This window comes from Pristis pectinata, chromosome 25 (genome assembly GCF_009764475.1).
Source record: "Pristis pectinata isolate sPriPec2 chromosome 25, sPriPec2.1.pri, whole genome shotgun sequence".
Taxonomy (NCBI): domain Eukaryota; kingdom Metazoa; phylum Chordata; class Chondrichthyes; order Rhinopristiformes; family Pristidae; genus Pristis; species Pristis pectinata.
In genome coordinates, this window is record NC_067429.1 from 1,825,307 (window position 1) to 1,849,000 (window position 23,694).

At 49.6% G+C, this 23,694-nt stretch overlaps 1 protein-coding gene across 1 annotated transcript in view; it reads right to left on the reverse strand.

Moving 5' to 3' along the window:
* Positions 1–398: 398 nt before the first annotated feature.
* Positions 399–23,694, reverse strand: part of LOC127582803 (trafficking kinesin-binding protein 1-like) — a 42,776-nt gene continuing 19,480 nt past the window's right edge. The window contains exons 7-18 of the mRNA XM_052038369.1: positions 23,298–23,398; positions 22,358–22,466; positions 21,622–21,700; positions 18,378–18,508; positions 18,113–18,187; positions 17,172–17,309; positions 14,762–14,838; positions 14,186–14,419; positions 11,310–11,617; positions 7,979–8,197; positions 7,219–7,324; positions 399–3,542 (exon numbers count right to left, since the gene is read on the reverse strand). Coding sequence (XP_051894329.1) covers positions 2,837–3,542; positions 7,219–7,324; positions 7,979–8,197; positions 11,310–11,617; positions 14,186–14,419; positions 14,762–14,838; positions 17,172–17,309; positions 18,113–18,187; positions 18,378–18,508; positions 21,622–21,700; positions 22,358–22,466; positions 23,298–23,398 — 2,283 coding nt within the window. The 3' untranslated portion in view covers positions 399–2,836. The remainder of the gene's footprint in view (positions 3,543–7,218; positions 7,325–7,978; positions 8,198–11,309; positions 11,618–14,185; positions 14,420–14,761; positions 14,839–17,171; positions 17,310–18,112; positions 18,188–18,377; positions 18,509–21,621; positions 21,701–22,357; positions 22,467–23,297; positions 23,399–23,694) is intronic.

The following is a 23,694-nucleotide window of genomic DNA, read 5'->3' on the forward strand; positions in this document are numbered from 1 at the left end:
CCAGGAGATGTGGAATGTGGGACAGGATTACAGCATCCCTTGGGAAACCATTCTCAACACAATTATAAAAAATGATAATTCCATTGGATCCCCCTGTAAATAAATTCTCAATATTGATTCCTGTTGAAGATGGAGGCTATGGGGAATCTTAATCATGATTAAAGTGACTGGTAGTAGCCCACAAGGTTGACTAATGATTCTGCACAAACAAAGCACTCTGAGTGGCACAGTGATCTTCATCTGAAAATATCAACTATAATATCTGCACAGTCCTGACAGGAAAGCAGGAAGGGCTGAGCCGGAGGTGGGGAGCAGACTGAGAGAGAAAGGGAATTTAAAACTGTGGGGAAACCTGCAAGGTGCTCAGGGAGAGCTTGGATCTGCAACTCAGACTGACATCTGTTTCCTTATTCCTTTATTAATTAAAAAAATTACAAAGCTTTACAGGATTAAACTCTTTTTGATTTTCTGTCTGATACAGCAGGCAACATGTTGCTGCTCTGTGTTCCACAGAACAGCTGACTGATTGCAAGAAACAATTGATCCTATCAATAGATCCAAATAGGACAGACTTACATGCAGCCACATTCCCCAAAATTTGCTACACTTTTGCACTAAAACTGCAAATACACAAGTTGCCAATCCCCAAGGACTATGCAGGTCACACATCCTGCTCAAGGAATGAGTTTATTCTACATGGTGCATTCCTGGTGGAGGACCGACAGTTGTGACAGAACTTTATAATGAACATAAACCAGGGACTGAAACCAGCACTGCCCCAAGGGAAGAATGAGGTGCCAGAATCAGAGTGTGCCCCTCGAGGCAGTTGCTGGAACACAATGGTAGAGTGCGGCACACAAAAGGCTGAGGATGCAGCTCCATGCTGTTTGCCCATGGGTACTTGGTCACAGGATGACCCAGGAGACATTGCCCTTATCCTCTCCACTTCTACACACCCCAAAAAATCCAAACTCCAGATTGATCAAAATCAGAACAATGTCAGGAATTGTAAAAGTTAACCCCATAAAGTCTAGCTGAGGCTCCAGTCCCACCTCTGACAATCGGGTGAACAATCCAGCCTTATCCCAGAACTGGTGACAGTGGTGGTATCAGGAATCATTTACACACACAACATGTGGTGGCCTGGAGCTCTGTCCCCTGAAACCTGCAGAGACAGGAGGTGGTTGGGGTGGGGGCGGGGATGGGAGTTAGAGAGGGGGGAATGTTGCAAAACTGAAATAGAAAGATATTTTAAGACAAGGGGATTTTGGAAGGCACATGCTAATCATCCCAAATGACCAGCATCCCTCATCCCACTGCCTTTCCAGTCATACTTCACTCTTTATTAGAAGACCCTTGAATTGTTTCCACAGTTCGAAACTTACAGAAGGACTTTGATTTGTAGTTTTCTGGATTCCACTATGCTCTTTGAATAGGAATGCAGCACATTAAGGGTTAACATTTACAACCAAACACAAACACAAGAAACAAAGGAATTCTCCAAACTTGAGCAATTCTCAATGTTAAAACCACCAGAACTGAAGTAGAGACATCAAAACTTTCTCTGTCATTAATCACCCAGTTTAAGACGTGGGTAATCCAGGAGCAGGCAGTATTCCACCCAAGCACCGAACCTAGAATGTGGCAGATGTCCAAAGTCCCCCTGCAGAGTAGCAATGCACCCAGTCCCACAGAAAACACCCCCAAAGACTTGAGGGATAAGAAAAGCACATTGTCCCATGCCCAAGGACCCTACCTGTGATCTCTCTCCCTCTCACCCACACAGACGCACACACACAGTGACAAACAAACATATCACAAACACATATAGACACACATGTTCAGACAACATGCTCACACTTGCACACATGCCTCACATACATGTTTACACAACATGCTTTTACAAACACACACACACACACACACACACACAACCCTAACCCTGGGCAGAGATACTGGTCACACTATTGCTCTTGCTCTTTATTACCAAGTGGAAAGGAAAGAGCAGAGGGGGACACTGACAGAGGGGGGTACAGTGCTTACAGAATTTGTTAGGTTTGTTTGGGCCGAGAAACATTAGTGCTGAATAAAACAGAACGTTTCTACATCACGAAAATCCTCATCATTCCACAAGTGCCCCGACAATCAGGAAATAGATTGCAGCAACGGTCTCCGGCTGATGGTTGACCAGTCCAGACCAGCTCAGTCAGACACTGGCACAGAGCTTGAGATAAAATACCTGCACATCAAATGATATCAAAATCCGTCAGCTTTGACCCTTTGCCTCCATGATCTCTAAATAAAACACACAGGAATAAAATGCCTGGAATATATATCCAGTGGAGATCCCCACAGAGGACAACAGTAAGGCGGGATTGGCAGGGAAGAATGTTATCGGCAGGCTGGAGTGAAGAGTCATGCAAATGTGCCATAGGACGATTCTCGTACCTTGCTGATCACTAAAGTACCAACAATCCCACCGTACAAAGCAGCCAATAGTTTGCCTTTTTTTTAAAAAAACAGCTAACACACACCAGTTGCCTTGATGTAATAATTCTCATTTCATCCTTGTTATTGCTGATTATTATTTAACATTAAGCAGACAATTTGCTCTTGGATTTAATAAAAACAGTTTGCTTAAGCACAGAAGCTTGAAGTAGAATGGAACGCGTCTTCACCTGCCTGATGGGAAGTGGGGAGCAACAGTATGGCTCCTGGACAGGTCTTCTGGAAGTACAGTTCAGATACAGAAGGGATCATTCAAACTTATCAGTAAGTGCAGGGTCTTGCTGGAGAACCCTCATTAGGGAAAGGAAAGTGTTCCTGGTGCCAGTGCTCATGTGCTGGGTGTTCGAGGGAGATGCATCAACCTCTTGTTCTCAAGGTGGACCCTGCCCCTGGCCACCACCTTGTCCAACCCAAGTCGCTTCAGCTTCTCCACAAGGTTGAAGCTGAAAATGTTTCTTTCACTGCTGTGGTCACTTGCACTCCTTCCGTCTTCCATGGGACCCATCCCTCTGAGCATGGACTTGGCCAGGCTCGTAGTGAGGAAGGGTTGTTGAGGTGGGTGAGTGTATTTCAGTTCAAATGGGGATGTAGGGGGGCAGTCCAACTGTATCCCTGGATGCTGGCAATCAGGCAAGGTTCCTTTGGGATGTTGGTGATTACTGGGAGCACCCAAACCAGTACTGCTGACCAGGTCATACACTGCAGCAGATATACCATGCTCCTTCAACAGTGTGACCAGTCCAAGTGAAGTGCTCATTGTGGTTGTGTGCTCCCTCAAGTTAGTGGCCGACTCTGATAAGCATCGCCTGCGGTGACTCACGCTGTGGGCTATTCTCAGCTCCTCGAAGCTGGTGCTGGACACTGTGCTCCCCAAGGTGTTGGACCTCACGGTGCTCCCACTGGATGGAATCGGACGAAATCTGTTGAAATTCCCACAGGATGAGATGGGCCGCAGTCTATGCAAGTTCTCATCAGATGAGGTGGGCCTTAATTTGTCAAGATTGCCGCATGAGGGTTTAGGTGTGTGATGGGAGCTGGAGGAGAGAAAAGGGCAAAAGTATTTCACTGATCCCAACAAAATCCATCCTGCTGAAATATGACAAAGACTAGGCTAGCTCCTGTCATACATTCAACATGGTGTCAACACAATAAAAGACAAAATGGTTTAATGTATCAGTCGGGATTCTGATTTAAAGTATAAACCAAGCAAAAGGTCAGAGACCACAGTTGCTACACTGAATTCTGAAGCTGCTCAGCTAGTCCCAGGAGTCCAGCAACGCCTGTTCATAGAGTCCGAGAGAGATGCAGCACGGAAACAGGCCCTTCCACCATCCACCACCCCATTCACACCAATCCTACATTAATCCCATTTTTCATTCTCCCCACATTCCCATCAGACTCTACCCCTCACCTACACACTAGGGGCAATTTACACCAGCCACTTAACAAACCAACCCGCATGTCTTTGGGATGTGGGAGGAAACCGGAGTATCTAGAGAAAACCAATATAGTCACAGGGAGAACGTGCAAACTCCACATAGACAGCACTGGAAGTGAGGATTGAACCTGGGTTGCTCGAGGCAGTGGCTCTACTAGTTGTGCCAGTGCACTGGGTTCAATCCTGACCTCTAGTACTGTCTGTGGAGTTTGTATGTTAACCACGTGACCACATGGGTTTCTTCTGGGTGCTCCAGTTTCCTCTCACATGCCAAAGACATGGGGGTTGGTATTTAACTGACTGGTGTAACTTGCCCCTAGTGTGCAGGGAAGTGTAGAATCCGGAGGGAGTTGATGGGAATGTGGAGAGATAAAGTAGAATGAATGTAGGATTGTGTAAAGTGGTGTTTGATTGTCAGCACAGACCTGGTGGACCAAAGGACCTCTAGGATTGTTACCATGTCAGCTGACCACATTCCACTGACCCAGACCCACCCTGTCCAATGAACTTCAACAAAATCCTACTCAATTAGTTACAATGCAATGAAACTAAACCCAATAAACTAACATCAACTCATGTGTCCATCTCAAACTGATCAATTAAAAACACCAATGAAAGTGCAGCTGAACAAAAAATTACCCCTTGCAGTTAACCCCACCAAACCACAAATTTTGACAATCAACTTCATTGCAAACAACAGTTCAGCCCAATTATCCATGATAAATCACTACACATCCACCTCAACCAATCAACCCCAAGCCAAGTCAACTCACTCCAGTCTCATCCACTTGTTCCATGTCACTGGTGTTTAACCCATTAAATATCAACTTAAAATCCTCAAAGCATCATTGTATGACACAAGATGCATGGTTAGTTTTTGGAGATACTTTAATTTCCCATTGACATTCATGTCACTAGGTTAGTCCTGAGGCTAAATTTAATTCCAACAACTGAGCAAGATTTGAAAAGTTAGGGATATTAGTATTATCAAACTGAACACTGCTGATCAGACAACACAGGAAGCCTGACATGTAACAACACCAAACCCGTCATTGGATTGAACCGATGCCTAACATCAGTTTGATTAGGACAGGGTTGGGGGAAGACTGTGAAAGGCTGAGAAGATCTACAACAGGAAGGATGTCCAAGCCTGCAGCCTGTGAATGAGACCACCCTGGTACAGATCATCAGGGAGCAGTGTGAAGTGACAGAACAGGGAGGTGTGTGAGAACAGGTGAGGATCAAGACAGCTATTGTTTAATAATGAATAAAGTGGACTCATATTCAGCTGCCCACTTTACACTCCAGGTTTCCATTTTAATTTAATGCTTAGGCCATCTTACAACATAACTGAAGAAACAAGTTACCTGCTCACTTCTGTTTGTGGAAGCTTGTCAATAACTACCTGATGTGCTTTCCAAAGTATATCACTGATTGCATGATTAAAGTAATTCATTTTGAACAGTCTGAGGTCAGGAAAGACGCTCAAGAAATGCACGTCTTTCCCTGTGCCTACTGAAGTCACCGAGCCAATGGGATGCAATGGTGTGCTGACCCAATACCCTCCCAGCACCTGAAACGGAGGTGGTGTTTCAGTCCGCCCTTTCATGCCTCAGCAACTCCCGGCAGGGAGGTCCTAGGCAGTGAGGCGGAGCAGGAACCCAGCGTGACTTCAAAGTCTGACTCTAACTACAACAGCCTCCAGCGGGGAGCCGGCCTGAGCAGAGACAGCAAGTCCTTCTTCTTAAAGCAAAGGCAGCTATGAGGAGATTTACTGGAGGCTTCAAAACCAGGACCGGTTTAATTAGAGATGAGGAGGCTGGGAGAGCTGACTGAGCGGGATCAGCAAAGGAAGCAGAGGGGAGCCAAGGCTGAGGTGTTGTGGTCTGGAAATTCATTAACTCAGGTGGAAAGAATGAAAAATCAACCAAAGGGAATTAACGAAAAGCGATTTCTCTGGAAGAAATAGGATCCTGGTTAAACCTGAGGGACGGATTCCCAGGCTGCTGGGTGACTGAGGTGGGGCAGGGGTTCTACAGGAGGAGCTGGTGCTCTACACAGGGGCATGCATTCTACAGGGGAGGGGGCAGACGGTGAACACTTAGATTCAAACAGCACAGGTCTTACTTCAAGGGGCATTACTCCTTAAACTTTCAGCAAGCCCCTGTACCACGGCCTTCTCTGCCTGTATTTGGGATAAAGACAGAACCATTAGCAAATCCTTGGTCACACTGGTAACACCCCAACTCCAGGGTGTGAGGGCTGCAGCTAAATCTGCCTGAGGGTGGGGCAGAAGGTCCACAATGAGGGAGGGGACGGGTGATGGTAGGGAGGAGGTTGTGTGGGAGAGAGGTGGGTGGGTTGGAGGGTGTGGGAAAGGGAGGTGGAGGATTAAGAGTCGGGGAGATGGGGAGGGGAGGGGAGCGGAGGAGGTGAGCGAGTGAGCAGACAGGGAGGGAGGAATTAGCAAGGGTTTCAGGAGTCGAGGGAAGGGTTGGGAGGTGAGAAGATGTAGACGAGAAGGGTTGGGGCTGAGGGGGAGAAGGAAGGGAGCACAGGGGAGGGGAGGAGAGTGACTCACCCTCTGCACTCCCTCACATATCCAGCACCATCCTCCACTCCCCATTCATTCCCCTCCCCTCAACCACACCCTGTCCCTTCCCGTTACTTCAATCCCTATCACCCCAGCTCTCCCACATCTTAGTCCACTGTTCTGCACCTACCCTTATAGCACCACTGGGGACAGTCCAAAGGAGATTCACCAGGCTAACTCCGGGGATGAGAGGGTTGTCCTAGCAAGAGAAGTTGGACAGTTTGTCTCTGGTATTCCTTGGAGTTGAGAAGAATGAGGGGTGACCTTTATTAATCATACAAGATCCTAAGGGGGCTTGTCAGGGTAGATGTTGAGATGCCTCCACCAGTGGGAGAGTCACGGACATGGGGAGATAACTACAAAAATAAGGGGCAGTCAGGTAAAACTGAGCTGGGTAGAAATGTCTTCTCTCAGATGGTGGTGAACCTCTGGGATTCTCTGCCCCTGAGGGTGGTGGAGACCAGATCATCAGATATATTTAAGGTGGAGATAGATAAATATTTGAAAGATCGAGGCATTGAGGGTTATGGGGAACTGGTACAGAAGAGGAGTTGAGGCCAGCATAGATCAGCCATGGTCACATTGAGGGGTGGGCCAGACTCTGACTGGACTACTCCTGCTCCTATTTTGTTGTGTTCTTGTACCCCCTCCCTCCCAACCCTCGCTCCCAGTCTCTTACCTCATGGTGACAGAGGAGAGTTCAGAGGGGTGCATGATGCGGCAGGTGGTTATGGTGTAGGTGGACTGTGTATCCGGCAGTCGGTTAGTCGATCGATATGCAACACCTGAAATCAGAGACAGGTCAGCGCAGAGCCGAGGGTGGGTCCGAGACACAAATACCCAGAACATGGAGCATACAGGCCAAAGCAGGGAATGGGAGGGGAGGGGAGAAGGTGGGAGGTACAAGGAGGAGTGTGGGGTGTGTCAGTGTTACAGTGAGGGGTGTATCAGTGTGTTACAGTGAGGGGTGTGGGGTGTGTCGGTGTTACAGTGAGGGGTGTGGGGTGTGTCGGTGTTACAGTGAGGGGTGTGTCAGTGTTACAGTGCGGGTGTGGGGTGTATCAGTGTTACAGTGAGGGGTGTGGGGTGTGTCAGTGTTACAGTGAGGGGTGTGGGGTGTGTCAGTGTTACAGTGAGGGGTGTATCAGTGTTACGGTGAGGGGTGTGGGGCGTGTCGGTGTAACAGTGAGGGGTGTGGGGTGTGTCGGTGTTACAGTGAGGGGTGTGTCGGTGTTACAGTGAGGGGTGTGGGGTGTGTCAGTGTTACAGTGAGGGGAGTGGGGTGTGGGGTGTAACTGAGGGGTGTGGGATGTGTCAGTGTTACAGTGAGGGGTGTGGGGTGTGTCGGTGTTACAGTGAGGGGTGTGGGGTGTAGGGTGTGTCGGTGTAACCGTGAGGGGTGTGCACTGTGACTGCCTGTCTCCCTACCGTATCCTTACCGTTGAAGTCTGATAGGGGTTGTTCGGGCAGAGGTGCTGTCAGATGCTGGAATAAGGTGAAATCTGTTTCATCTTCCTCAAAATCATTCAGGTTGTAAACTTCACCCACATCAGTGTCAAGCTGGCAAAAGTCTTTGGTGAGCACCCCTGGACGTGGCTCCAATATCCCCCCGAGGTTTGGCTGGGCCAGTTGCTTCCACTGATGGAGAGTGACTGAGCCTGTAGCAACAGAGGCAGAACAGTCAGCTCGCATAGTCCGATCCCAGGCCGGGCTGGTGGGGGAGGTGCACAGTGGGATACAAGGGGGAGAGGATGAGTGAGCCAGTGAGACAGGGAAAGACCAAGAGATAGAGGGAAAAAGGCAGAGAGGGAGACTGACTAAAGCAGAGAGATGGGCACACAACACACTCAGATTCATACACAGAGGGAAGCAGGTGGGAAAAAACGAGAGGCAAAGATAAGTGGAGCTAAACACACACAGAGAAAGGAATGGGAGAATGTAAGTGGAGAAATGGAGGAGAGATTGGACAATAAGAGAGGAAACATAACAACAAGAAGAAGAGAAGCAGGATTAGGATATTTGGCCCCTCGTGCCCGCTTTCTCATTCAATACTATCACACTGATCATTTAGGGTAAGATACGATATCTTTATTAGTCACATGTACATCGAAATGCATCTTTTGCGTCGTGTTCTGGGGGCAGTCCACAAGTGTCGCTACACTTCCAGCGCCAACATAGCATGTCCACAACTTCCTAACCTGTACATCTTTGGAATGTGGGAGGAAACCGGAGCACCCGGAGGAAACCCATGCAGACACAGGGAGAACGTACAAACTCCTTACAGACAGTGGCTGGAATTGAACCCAGGTCACTGGCACTGTAAAGCGTTACGCTAACCGCTACACTACTGTGCCTGCCCACATAGAACATAGAACAGTACATCACGGGACAGGTCATTCGGCCCACGATGTTGTGCTGATCTTGATGCCAATTTATACTAAATGTCCTCCTCCTGTGTATCATCCACATCCCTCCATTCCCTTCATATTCATATGTCTGTCTAAAAGCCTCTTAAACTCCACCAAACTGCCTGCTTCCACTGCCACCCCTGGTGACCCATTCCAGGCACCTACCACTCTCTGTGTAAAAAAAACTTGCCCCTCATGTTGCCTTTATATTTCCCCCCTCTGACCTTAAAAGCCTGTCCTCTGGTGTTTGATATTTCTACCCTGGGGAACCGATTCTGACTGTTTACCCTATCTATGCCTCTCAAAATTTTAAAAACCTCAGATTTCCCCTCAGCCTCCGACATTCTAGGGAAAACAACCCAAGTTTGTCCAACCTCTCCTTATAGCTCGTACCCTCTAATCCAGGCAGCATCCTGGTGAACCTCTTCTGCACCCTCTCCACAGTCTCCACATCCTTCCTACAGTTGGGTGACCAGAACTACACACAATACTCCAAGTGCGGTCTGACTAAAGTTTTATACAGCTGCAGCATGACTTCCTCACTCTCATACACAACATCCCTACCAATGAAGGCTAGCATGCCATATGCCTTCTTTACTACCTTATCCTCTCGCATAGCCACTCTCAGTGAACTATGGACTTGGACCCCAAGATCCCTCTGTACCACAATGCTATTATCTGCCACTTCTCTGCTCATATCTGTAACTGAGCTAAATCCCGCTGTATTCTTTGATAGTCCTTTACACGCTCCACAACACCACCAATCTTGGTGCCATCCCCAAACTTGCTAATCCACCCATCCACATTTTCATCCAGATCATTGATCACAAACAACAGAGCTCTTTTATTTCAGAGCTATTTTCCTGAACTAACCACGGGTCTTTTGATTCCCTTAATATCTAAGAACTTATCTTGAATACACTAAATGACTGAGCCCCCTTGGGAAGAGAATTCCAAAAATTCACCACCTCTAGGGGAGAAATTTCTTCTCATCTCTGCTCTCAATGGCTGACCCCTTATTTTGAGGCAGTGAACTCCTGGTTCCAAATGTCCTAGCCAGGGGAAATATCAATTCCCTATCTATTCTGTCAAGACCCACAAAAATGTTGGATATTTCAATGAGGTCATCTCTTATTCTTCTCTCAAGACAGTACAGGCTCAGACCGCTAACTCTCTCCGCATTCAGCAGACCAACCATCCCAGGAATCAATCTGCAATTCTTAGTTACAGAGTATTCCAGATGCAGTATCACGAGAGCCCCGTACAATTCCAGAGGTGATTATTTTCTACCTATTTTCCCCACTATCTCTCTGTTTTTGTCTAATCAATAGAAAGGCAGAGTCTTTTGTACTGTAATTCACTTGCAATAAAGACAAACGTGGCATGGCAACACTTGGATAATTTGACATCCTCAAGACTTTGTGGTGCTGGACTACAGATTTTCTGGACTATTGGACATTACTTCTGTTCGTACCCCACACACTTTTATTTCACTTTTTTTTTAAACCCATGTTACACAGTGGAGTAATATTCCAGTGAACCCAGTGAGTTTAGAGGGAGCAGGAAACAGAACCCAGAGATTCAGACACTGAACAATCAGGATTTCCAAACAATCAGATACCAGGTTTCTGGGAGTTTTACTGCATTTGCCTTTCTGATTGCTTGTGAACCCACATGTTAACTTTAGCGATTCTGTACAAAGACACCCAGGTCCCTCTGAACAGCAGGTCCCTTCAATTTCTCACCATCCTATTTTTTTCCACATTATATTCCATCTTCCATGTCTGTTGTCAACTCACTCAGCCCTGTTGGCATCCCCCGAAGCCTTGGCGCATCCCTCTCAAAGCCCACATTGGCGCCCGGCTTCACACCATTAAAGAGAGGGACACAGACACAGGGAGTCAGAAAGAGAGAGAGGCAGAATGAAGCAGAAACCAAGAAACAGAGCAAAGGCAAAGAGACAAGAAAGAAAAGGTGTGGATGAAGATCAGCAATGAGGAAAGAGGGAAGGAAACAAGGAAAAGGAAAGAGAAGCAAAAGCAGGAAACAATCCACAGTGAAATAGAATAGAGAGAGAGAGGGAGGAATGAGAGATATGTAGAGGTCTCGGGGTCACAATATTAAAGTGACCAGTGTCAGGTGATAAATTACAGGAAGCAGCTGACAATTTTTCCAAAGTCTTTCCTTTCAGGAATTGTTAACTGGAGAACTGAAAGTAGGAATGATGGGTTGCTCTATTAAGAGCTGGAATTTTCTCAATGGGCTGACTGGCCTCCTGTGCAATTCCATAATTCTATGAACCTGTAGGATCGATGACAAAGGCCAGAGAGTAAACTACAGGGTCAGCATCCAGTGGCCTCACCTTCCAGCGGCTTCACAATCTTCAGTTTATCGGGGCGCGAGCTCACTGATAGCCCTGAGTAAGCAGTCTGCCCAGAGCTCCCGGAGTAGTTGGTTCCTGTCGACAAGACACTCTCTGCAGGAGTGAGGATGCCGCTGGAAAAAGGTTCGTCACTGATCAGAGCCTTCAGCTTCTGTTCCCTCTCTTGCTCAAGGATTGTCCTGTCCTGAGCGGTCTCCTGGCGCAGGGATAATCTCTGTAATGCTGCCTCCAGATCCCGACATCCCGGAGTGCCCGGAGTCCCCAGTTTCCGCTCCACATCCTCATCCCTGAAGTAAACCACAAAGAAACTCAGCACATCCAGTGAAGGCCCACATCAGCTGGATGTCCCCTCTGACCCCTCTCCACTTTACATGGGGGCATGCCTCATGATTAAGCCTCCTCTGTCACTTCATAAAACAGCTGACTCCTCTCCCCCACCCCCACCCCCCAGGGACAGTTCCAGTAGGGCCACTCATAAGATGGGGATGCTGGACAATTGACTGAAAGTTCAAGGCTGAGGCACTTCACTTCTGAAGGGAATGGACGTTCTGGGGCTGTTCACCATGGGCCACTGAAGGTTCAGAGAAGATTTAAGAGGCATTTGAAATCAGGAAGTGTCTTACTAAAGTAAATCAGGAGACTTTGTTTCTGGATCAGTGGCCGGGGGCATGGATTGAAAGGGATCAGGAGCAAGTTATTTAATGCAGCTGGTGGGTAGGCTTTGCCTGAGGATAGAGAAGATTCAGCAGGATCTTCACAAGTCAGGTGGATAAGTACAAAGCAGAAGTGTGCAGGGCTGTGGTGGTAATTGAACATTTAATTTTCCAATTGTAGGTAACCCACACCCTGGTGTTCTCCTCCCACACACTCACCTGTCCACCTAGGTTTCTTTTCCCTTGTTCGCCTTTCCCATCCCCTCCCTCCACCTGGATCCATCTGTCCAGCATCCCCACCTCATCTGGTTCCACCTATCACCTACCAGCGTCTGTCCCACCCCCCCCCCCCCATGCTGCTATTGCTGGCAATCTTTCCCCTTCCATCTCAGTTCTGACGCAGGTTCTCAATCTGAAACATTGAAACCTTCTGCCTCCACAGATGCTGCTCGACCTGCTGAGTTCTTCCAGCGTTCTGTGTTTTGTTCCAGATTCTAACATCTGCAAGCTCCTTTGTCTTCACATTTTCAATTCACTTTTTTTAGATGTTACATAGTATTGTAATAAATCTCCCAGTGAATCCAGTAACTTTAAAAAGAGCACCAGAAAAGGGGCATTGGTAAGTTGGAAGGGAGCCTGGTGAACATCAGCCGGTGAGCCAGGTACTGAAGCATCGGGATTTCCATATGTTGGGACAGCAGATTATCGGGCCACTGGTGAGGTGTGGGTCTGAGGTCCTGCCTGTCAGATGGGATGTCAACCTGAGGTCCTCTCAGACCCTCGAGTGGATGTGAATGATCCCACAACCACATTTCTCAGAGAAGCAATGCATTCTCAAAAACCAAATGACCAACACCACACTTAATGAATGTCTCTGAACGAATACGTGATCTAGTCACTGTGATGTTACTGCTTGTGGGATCATGCTGCAGACAAACTAGCCACTGGTTTTCTTAAAACAGGGTCATGCTTCAAGAGGCAGACTTCATTAGAACACAGAACAGTACAGCACAGGAACAGGCCCTTCTGCCCGCCATATCTGTGCCAAACACAATGCCAAATTAAACTAAATCTCTTCTGCCTGTACATGATCCATATCCCTGTATATTCAGGTGCCTCTCAAACACCTCTGTCGTATCTGCCTCCACCACCAGCCCTGGCAGCATGTTCCAGGCACCCACTACTCTCGATGTAAAAAACTTGCCCCGCGCATCTCCTTTGAACTTTCCCCCTCTCACCTTAAATGCATGTCCTCTAGTACCATAGGAAAAAGATTCTGTCTACCCTATCTATGCCTCTCATCACGTTATAAACTTCTGTCAGGTCTCCCCTCAACCTTCAACGCTCCAGAGAAAACAATCCAGGTTTGTAAAACCTCTCCTTATAGCTCCTACTCTCTAATCCAGGCAGCATCCTGGTGAACCTCTTCTGCACCCTCTCCAAAGCCTCCACATCCTTCCTGTGATGGGGGTGACCGGAATTGCACACAATACCTTACGTGTGGTCTAACCAAAGTTTTATACAGCTGCAACACGACTTCCTGACTCTTATTTTCAATGCCCCGATCATTGCCCTTGGCCATGTTGGAGATACCTGAAAGGGTCCTGAACATAACTATACAAATGCAGAGTTTGTTGCAAGACCCAGCATGGATGTGATATCAGAGAATGTAAAAGTTGGGAAGTTATGTTGCAACTTTACACAACACTGGCTTGCCCACACTTGGAGGGGGGTGTGGTTGTGCTGGAGAGAGTTCAGAGGTGATTCAGCAGGATGTTGCCTGGATTAGAGGGCTTCAGCTATGGAGAGACTGCACAGGCTGGGCTTGTTTTCCCTGAAGCGGTGGAGGCTTGAGGGGAGACCTGATAGAAGTTTATAAAATTATAAGAGGCATTGATAGGGTAGAGTCATTTTCCCAGGGTACAGGTATGGGTTTAAGGTGAGAGGGAGGAGTTTTAAAGGGGATCTGAGAGGACGGAGAGTGTCTGGACCTCACTGATGGAGTCAGATACAGTGAATACATTTAAGAAGCATTTAGACAGGTACTTAAAGAGCATAGTGCGGGTAAATGGGATTGGTGTAGATGGAGAAAAAGGTCGGGAGGGACGTGATGGGCCGAACGGTCCGCTGCTGTGCTAAAGTGGGCTGATTGGTCTCCCTCTGTGCCATGCGTTGCTCTGACGAGGCAGGTGTGATTCTTACGGAACAGAGTCTGTATCTGGGTTCGGTGACTGGAATCTATCGTCCTGCCGGCTGCTGGGCGAGTTTGATCCGTGGAGGCTGGTGCAAGGGGTAGTGAAGAGGCTGGAGGATCCCGAGGGGTCGCTGGACAACTGGCCGGAGCCCGGGATGTTCTGTGGCGACTGCGAGCGAGACTTCATTTTCACCGCTTGGTTCACAGCCCGCACCGTCTCAAAGACCCTCCGGTGGTAGTTACTGGGGGAGGAAATCAGGCGTTAACCATCCTTAACCTCTTCGGTCGCCGCTTGTCGGAGTCCAACCGCCTCCGGAGGTCGAGGGGTCGATTCTCACTCCAGGGACGTGCGCGCACAACACCGAGGGAGCGCCACGCTGTGCGGGAAGGGTGGTGCCGAGGGAGCGCCACGCTGTGCGGGAGGGGCGGTGCCGAGAGGGAGCGCCACGACGTGGGAGGGGCGTGTTGAACGAATACTGTACATGGAAACGCAATTCTGAAGGAGCGCAGCCTGGTGGGGTGGGGGTGCCGAGGAAGCGCCGCACTATCCGAGGCACGACTCAGTGTGTGCGCCTCTCTCCTACCTGCTCTCCACTGATCCCGTACCATCAACGTGAAACCCCTTCCTCATTGTCCCCTCGATCTCAGCAGCCAGCGAGTCCTAGAGAACAGAAAGAGATGAGTCTCATCGCTCGCCACAGTGGAATCCACTGCGCGCTGTTTTAATTCACAAGGATTTCCTCTGCCGAGGGTCCCACGAACTGGGACATTGCTTCCAAATGAATTAGGACAGGCCCTGTCAGGAGATTCCAGAGTTTTCCCTTTTTCTCTGTGTATTCCTTAACCAACTTCAGGAATAGCTAATTGGTCATTGTCACATTGATATTTCTGGGATCTTGCTCTGTACAAGATGCCTGCTGTGTTTCCTACCTTACAACAGTGACTATTACCACTGGCAGTGAAGGGGTTGGGGTGTCCTGAAGGTATGAAAGGTCCTAACGAAATGCAGTGTCACATTGTCTGAAGGTAGGAGCAGTACTGAGGGAGGGTCACACTGTGGGAGGGGTAGTACTGAGGCAGGGTCACACTGGGAGGGGCGGTACTGAGTGTGCTTTCCAGGTTGAACTGAAGATGTGATTGTATAAATCCAAAGGTGCAGTTGTGGAGAATGTTGGGCGGTGGGGGAGTGTGGGTTTCATCTGGAGTGGTGGGCTGGAGCAGTTTCCTTCTTGGAAGGACTCTGTTTTGCCAGGTGTTGGTGTCTGTGTTCCGGGCGCTGTGGGAGGGATGGCGCTGGTGTTTCATCACACGGACTGTCTGCTTATCTGGAGAAAACTCCCACCTCTCCTTTCTCTGCACTGCTCCTTTATGGGACTAATTACTGGTGTGCCCTGCTGGTTGTGTCGCTGTTTATCGCACCAGCAGTGTTTTGTGATTACTGACTGCACAGTGCCTTGTCATGGTGGCTGTAAAGGCTCTAAGATGGCGGGGCCTCGGTCCTACAGAGCAGTTGCAGCTTCTGGAGGTATGGCTCCTGTGAAGTCATCACCCTTCAGACTGTTGACTTTGTAAAATGCTGTGCACAGTTCTGTGCCTCCATCTGTGCCTCCGTCAGTTGGTCTGGACGGTGGTTTACAGGCCGTGTCCAAGACTGTGGGGGGGGGGGGCGGGAGGCGGGTGTTGTTGTGTTTACCTGGATGTTCGGTAGAACTGTGTTCTTTTTGTGGTCTGTGATGGAGGTTAATTTATAGTGCGTGTGTAATATGTAATAAAGGCATCCTAATTGTAAAACAAAAGGGCGGTACCGAGGGACTTTCTCTGTAGTATTGAAACCAGAGTAACAGAAGCGAGGCCCATTTACAGCCCAGACTATTGGAGAGGTGTTTGTCTGTAGGGGGGGTCACGGGACCAATGACCCCTGCACCTGTAGCCCACACACTCTCTCAGGATGGCATCACTGGGCTGTGCATTGGAACAGGAGGTGCTGCTGGTTGTCTGCTCCATCCCAAGGCAGGTGTTGGCTGTAAACCCACCGAGTCCGGCTGACAGGTCCGAGCAGTCCCGGATGAGCCCTTTCTGTTGGCTCGGAGCTGGAGTGACATTCCAACCAAGGCAGAGAACCTGCAGCTGCATAAAGGCCAAGTTTGAAGGGAAACAGTTCTTCAGCCCGGTCCACACCGACCTTCAAGCCCCCATTTACTCCAACCCCGTTCGATTCCAGCAAGTTCCCATCCACTCCCCCAGGTTCTCCCACTCACCTACACACTCGGTCCAACTTAAAGTGACCAATGACACCCGTGCCTGTATACGAGCAATCCAAGCTGCTTTGGGATGTGGGAGGAAACCAGAGCACCCGGGGGAACACACACAGTCACAGGGAGAACGTGCAAACTTCACACAGACAGCGCCAGAGATCAGGATTGAACCCGGGTGTCTGGAACTGTGAGAACATAGAACATAGAACAGAACAGCACAATACAGGCCCTTCGGCCCACAATGTTGTGCCGACCTTTAAACCTCACCTAAGACTACCTAACCCCTTCCTCCCACATATCCTACTATTTTAAATTCCTCCATATGCTTATCTAGTAGTCTCCTGAATTTGACCAATGTACCTGCCTCCACCAACGCCCCAGGCAGCGCATTCCATGCCCCAATCATGCTCTAGGTTAAAAACCTTCCTCTGATATCTCCCTTGAACTTCCCACCCTTTAAAGCCATGCCCTCTTGTATTGAGCATTGGTGTCCTGGGAAAGAGGCACCGTCTGTCCACTCCATCTATTCCTCTTAACTACCTGCTGTACCACTGTGCGCACCTAATCCAACTGGCCGAGGCCAATGTCCACCCATTGGGGATCAGGGAAGGCCAGGCCCACAAGGCCAAGAGGACTGTGGCTATGTGAGGGTTTTCCGTACATGAGCCCGTTGATTGCCTGTGGGTTGGCTGAAGGTGGAGCAGTGTTACATGGTGGCGGAAGGCTGTGTGTTACTTACCATGGGGTAGATGGGCACAGTAAGGTAGCGGTTGATGCAGCTGTTGGGAACACTCTGATTCCGCAGATTCTTCATCTCATCCTGAGCTTCCCGCAGCATTTCACCACACTGCAAGTACTTCTCCCGCAGGTACTTGAGCTGCACAACAAACAGAGCGGCTTCTCTCAGCCTCTGAACCAAGTGGCTGCTCACTACAAACACAGCACTTCCCGAGCAACAGTTTGAGGGAGGGGGATTAACGTCAGTGGGGATACATTCAGTCACATGGGGCGCTGGGGGAGAGGGGTCACTGAGGGACGGTGTGAGGGAGGGGGATTAACGTCAGTGGGGATACAGTCAGTGACACGGGGTGCTGGGGGAGAGGGGTCACTGAGGGACGGTGTGAGGGAGGGGGATTAACATCAGTGGGGATACAGTCAGTCACACGGGGTGCTGGGGGAGAGGGGTCACTGAGGGACGGTGTGAGGGAGGGGGATTAACGTCAGTGGGGATACAGTCAGTGACACGGGGTGCTGGGGGAGAGGGGTCACTGAGGGACGGTGTGAGGGAGGGGGATTAACATCAGTGGGGATACAGTCAGTCACACGGGGTGCTGGGGGAGAGGGGTCTGAGGGACGGTGTGAGGGAGGGGGATTAACGTCAGTGGGGATACAGTCAGTGACACGGAGCACTGGGGGAGAGGGGTCACTGAGGGACAGTGTGAGGGAGGGGGATTAATGTCAGTGGGGATACAGTCAGTGACACGGTGCTGGGGGAGAGGGGTCACTGAGGGACGGTGTGAGGGAGGGGGATTAACGTCAGTGGGGATACAGTCAGTGACACAGGGTGCTGGGGGAGAGGGGTCACTGAGGGACGGTGTGAGGGAGGGGGATTAACGTCAATGGGGATACAGTCAGTGACTTGGCGCTGGGGGAGAGGGGTCACTGTTGTCCACTACTTACCTCGGTCTGCAGTTTCTCCTGACTCTCTCTTGACATTGCAAGTTCCTGGGTTAACTCTTCGTTCTCCGTTGTGCACTAATTTAAGAAAAATAAACACATTTTAGATATTGAGAAACTTTATTATGGACTGATAAATCTGGGATGGGAATGGGAGAAGTGAGTGCTGGGTTTGAAGGAACTGGGATGGATTCCGGGAGTGCCGAGTGTTGGGACTGAAGGAACTGGGATGGGATTCTGGGAATGCTGAGTGTTGGGACTGACGTACTGCTCTGCATTTCTGCTGTAGCTCTACGACCTGTGCCAACAGTACACTGATCTCCTCCTGCTGCCGAGCAGAATCCTCAATCTTGCGCGCCAGCTCTTCAGACACACTTGCCAGCTGGTTATTGCTTTCACCTGAAACAAAGGAGCAGAAGGTCAGTAGTACAAGACCTGCCTCCTGGAGTGCACCAGTTGAACAGGTGAGGGATCGGTGCCTGAATTTGTTTGTGGTTTTGTGACTGATGCTGTGTGCGCTCTATGTACAGAGCCTCAGCTGGGGTAGCTGGATAAGATAAAAGATATCTTTATTAGTCACATGTACATAGAAACACACAGTGAAATGCATCTTTTGCGTAGAGTGTTCTGGGGGCAGCCCGCAAGTGTCGCCACGCTTCCAGTGCCAACATAGCATGCCCACAACTTCCTAACCCATACGTCTTTGGAATGTGGGAGGAAACCGGAGCACCCGGAGGAAACCCACGCAGACACAGGGAGAACATACAAACTCCTTACAGGCAGCGGCAGGAATTGAACCCAGGTTGCCGGCTCTGTAATAGCGTTATGCTAACTGCTACACTACCGTGCCAATGATATGGAATGATCTGTCTGGATGGCACGCCAAACAATAGCTTTTTACTGTATCTTGGTACATGTAACAATAATAAATCAATTACCAATTCCTACGGAGAGCAGATAGTTCACCAGAGCAGGGATCAACGGCACATCTCTGTGCAGACTGGGCAGCGGCCACATCACCTGTGGGGCACGGCATCAGAAACATCACACTAATGGGCAAAACTCCACATTACTGCAATGGAATGGATCCATTGCCAGTGTGAACCTGCCAGACTGACCAGGAATTCCTGCTTATGCTGGAAACCAGGTTCCCTGAACTGCCCATCCATATGGAGCCCTGCCTTCCCACCGAATGAGAAAGCAGATTCTGTGTCCCCGGACTGTCAGTCAGTACCTCGTTTCCACTTTCATTAAGTGATAAATAAAGATTGCTCAAAAGAAAATAACCCGGGCAATGTCCCATCCGCTCACCATGACCCTGGGGATGGGGCCTGAGCATTAGTGGAACAGCCGGAGTGTGGAGCACTGATGGAGATATCAGCCGTCCGACCAAGGAATCCTCTGGGATATTTCTGATGCTGCGCCCCACAGGGAATGCACCGAGTTGTGCCGTTGATCCCTGTTCTAGTGAACTATCTGCTCTCCATAGGAATTAGTAATTGATTTATTATTGTCACATGTACCAAGATACAGTAAAAAGCTATTGTTTGGTGTGCCATCCAGACAGATCATTCCATACATAAGTACATCGAGGTAGTACAAACAACAGCAGAATGCAGAATATAGTGTTACAGTTACAGAGAAAGTACAGTGCAGGCAGACAATAAGGTGCAAGGGCCATGACCAGGTAGATTGAGAGATCAAGAGTTCATCTTTATAGTACAAGAGGTCCGTTCAAGAACAGCGGGATAGAAGCTGTCCTTGAGCCTGCTGGTGTCACGACGGATTCTGAAGGATGAGTTATCAGCTTGGGATCCTGTGACAGTTCATGGTCGGGAATGGGGCAGGGGAGTTTGGTGAGAACAAGGTAGATTTACTTGTGATGCCTCCTGGTCTCACAACTTTCAGGTTACATTGAACTGCGCAAGGTGCTACAGGACTGTCAGCAGCTCAGGACAGCACAGGAGGAAAGTGTGGGCTCAGTAGATATCGGGAGATGTGGAGGGAGAGAGAAGGAAAACTGGGGCAAGGGTTCAGTATGGCCAGTTCATTATTAACTCATATTTGCATTTCTATCCTAACATTCCAAATGTACATCTATAATGCGTATGTAAACGTCACGCAGCAGTTCTCCCACCGGATGGTGAACGCAATTCCACGTTTCCAAACTAAACGTGGATGCTGGTATGTACAGTGTGAAAACGTTACAGATGGATGAATTTGCTTCCAACATTCTTTCAGGCAACATGTCCCTGAACACAACTTTGTAAAATAAAAAGCCTTTCTTCATTGCCTGAGTGAAAATCAGAAAAACACTGCAGATGCTGGAAATCTAAAATGAAAACAGAAAATGCTAGAAGTGTCAGCAGATCAGGCAGCATCTGAGGCAAGAGAAATAGAGTTAACATTTCGGGTCAAAGACCCTTCGTCAGAAATGGGAAGGAGAGGAAAGAAGCTGCAGGGAGGGTGGAGGAGGGGGATGTCTCTGATGGGGTAAAACCTGGGTGATAGGGATAAGCTATAAACAAGGCCCTGGAGAATTAAAGTGACAGGCACCAGGAAGTCAGGGTCAGCCCTGCAGACTGAACACAGGTGCTCAGCAAAACGACCACCCAACCTGCGTTTGGCTTCTCCAATATAGAGGAGACCACTGGGTGACTGCCTGCTGAGTACCTGTGTTCAGTCCGTAGTGATGACCCTGAGCTTCCTGTACCCTGCTGCTTTAATTTTCTATCCCACTCACACTCTGACCTATTGGTCTGTGGCCTCCTGCACTGTTGCAATAAAGCCCAACACAAGCTTGAGGAACACCACCTCATTGTCCATTACCTCGCGTTACACCCTTCTGGATTCAATATTTCTCGGTCTGTATCAGTCATCCATCTGTGATACTGGTTCAGCTTGTTGTGTGTTTTCCCCTGGGAGTGGAGGTCGCACCCAGACTGACCTGCCAGGCACGTCCACTTGCTCTGCACTTTGCACTCCTACATCATTTTGTCTGTGTTCTCGCTCTGCAACTGCTCCCATTCACCCACTGACCAGACAACCTGGTCCCCATGGTCACCCCAGTTCTACCCCATCAGAGATACTCCCTCCCTGCAGTTTATCAGACTTCTATGGTCTCCTTCCCAATTCTGACAGAGGTTTTCTGACCTGAAACGTTGACTCTGTTCCTCCTCCCACAGATGCTGCCTGACCTGCTGAGTACATGTCCAGCATTTTCTGGTTTTATTTCTTTATCTCCCCTACTTTATTGATTATTTTCTCTGATCATCCTCCCTCCTGCCTCTGGAAATGCTTCTACTTATTTTCTTGATCAAAGTTCAGGATTTACGATGTCTTCTATCAATGTCCCCTTAACCTTCTCTGCTGTAAGGACACCAACCTCAGCTTCTCCAGTTTCCCAGCTCGGTGAGGTCCCTCATCCCCAGAGCAGTTCCAGCCAGCTTCTTCTTCTTCCCCTTCCACCGCCACCCCACCACCCCCCATGAACCTCACCCCTGGTAACTCACCAAGCTCCTTCACACAGTTCATCACCAGCTCTTCCTCCTTGTTCTCGTACTCCAGGGTTTCTGTTGATAACTGCAAGGCCTACAGAGTGAATGGGGAAACAGACGCCACAGTCAGACCTGCCACACAATGCAGTCCCTCGGTGAACTGGTCGGGGGTTATTGGGGGAAAGAAGAGAACGCCAAAGCCCCAGTCAGAGGCTGAAGCAAAGGAAGGACCAAGCTTTGCATTTAGGTAGCACCTAACTCAAACTCAGGACAATCTCCTCTACTTCTGAAGTAATGTGGTGCAGGAATTGTAGCAGCATTCACACCCAGAGCAAGGAGGGTTGGCAGGGACATGTTCTGTCCAACGGCTTGTTTCTGTGCTCTGTGACTCGATGGCTTCATGAGAAGATCTCATGGAGTGCAGTGAGCTAATGTCTAGTACAACCTGTCCCACCGGAAGGATAAACATTACTGACTCTGACAGTGCAGCACTCCCTCAGTACTGCCCCTCCCACAGTATGGCACTCCCTCGGGACTGACAATAATAACTTCCAGTTCATTGAATCATTAAAGCCCATAAGGAGGCCATTCAGCCCATTGTTCCTGCTGTCCCTTTGTAAGCCATCTCATCAGCCCCAATTCTATGTTCATTCCCTGTATTTCCCCTCGTTCCCTTTGCCACCTGTGTGTAGACACGGACCGCCCAGAGTTTGCTCAGGTCACTGTGCTCCAGCCCTGCCCAGGTACTAACCTTGTGTTTCAGTCTGTGGTTCTCGCTCTCCAGGTTCCGTAGTTTCTGCTGCAGCATCTCCAGGTGCAGGTAACTCTGCAGGGAGACCGAGGATTCATTCCGCCTCAGTCTGTAACCAGAAAACGAGCAAATCAGACTCCCACCACAGCCAGCTCATGAACATCACACCACAGTGCACACAGGAGTGCAATGGAATGCTAGAATGTGAGTGCACACAAGTGTGCAGCTGAATGCGAGTGTGTGAATGTGCACAAGTACGCAATTATAACAGGAGTGTGTAAGTGCACACACGTGTGCAATTATATTGGGAGTGTGTCGTGCAACTGGGTGTGAGTAAATGTGTGTGTGACTGGAGGTGAACGTGACTGCATGCGAGTGTATCTATGTGTGTTGAAACACGTGTAATGAGGGTGAAGTGGGGCAGATGAGAGGGAGAGCAGTGGGCAGGTGGAGGGAGCTAAGGAGTGTGGTGGAGGAAGGGGGAGAGATGAGAGTGTGGTCCAGGGTCTGGGACATGAGGGAGGAGCAGGGGAGGATGAGTGGGAGGGGGAGATGGGTGGGGGAGATGGGGGTGGATGGGTGGGTGAGAGGGGAGGGGGAAATGGAGTGGGGATGTGAGGTGGAGGTGGTTGGACATGAGGGGGAGGAACAAGAATCTGAGGGGCAATAGATGAGCGAGAGGGAGGGATGTGGGAGGGTGGTGGAGGGGCAGGGAGGGGCAAGGGTAGATGAAAGGGCCGGGAGGCAGCAGAGGTGTGGGGATTTGAATGGGAGGAGGAGGTGAGGGAATGTGAGGGAGAAGTGGAGGGGGCAGGTGTGTGAGGGTGAGGGGCAAGTATGTGGGAGGGAATGGGATGGGGGTGTGAGGTAGGGAGGGGGTATGTCTGTGAGGGGAGAGGACTCAGAGGGTCGGTGGTGGGCAGCTGGGGGTAACACTCACGGGGTGCCACAGGAGGAACTGGGTTCACTCTCCTCTGTTGAGTTGGTGTAGAGTTGCAACAGATCATCCCTCATGCTCACTTCGTGTTTCAGCTGGGCAACCTGATCGGGAGAGGAGAGGGTTAATGCGGAGTGGGTATTAATGGAAGCTGCAGAGCGCCACTGGCCTGAACGGACGTTACACTGAGCACAAGTCCCTGGGGTTCCAGAGCAGCCCCCACGGGGTGAGACAGCCACGGTGCCGACCTGCTGTGCAGAGCAGGGTACCTGCTCCACCTACACCTCACATCCAGGACACCTGCCACTGAACATCCAATAAGGGCAGCGTTGGGCTGACAGTGAGCGTCCTGTTGTAGGTTTGCCGGCTGGCAACCTGTCCAGGCTCAGGCTGAGGGGCC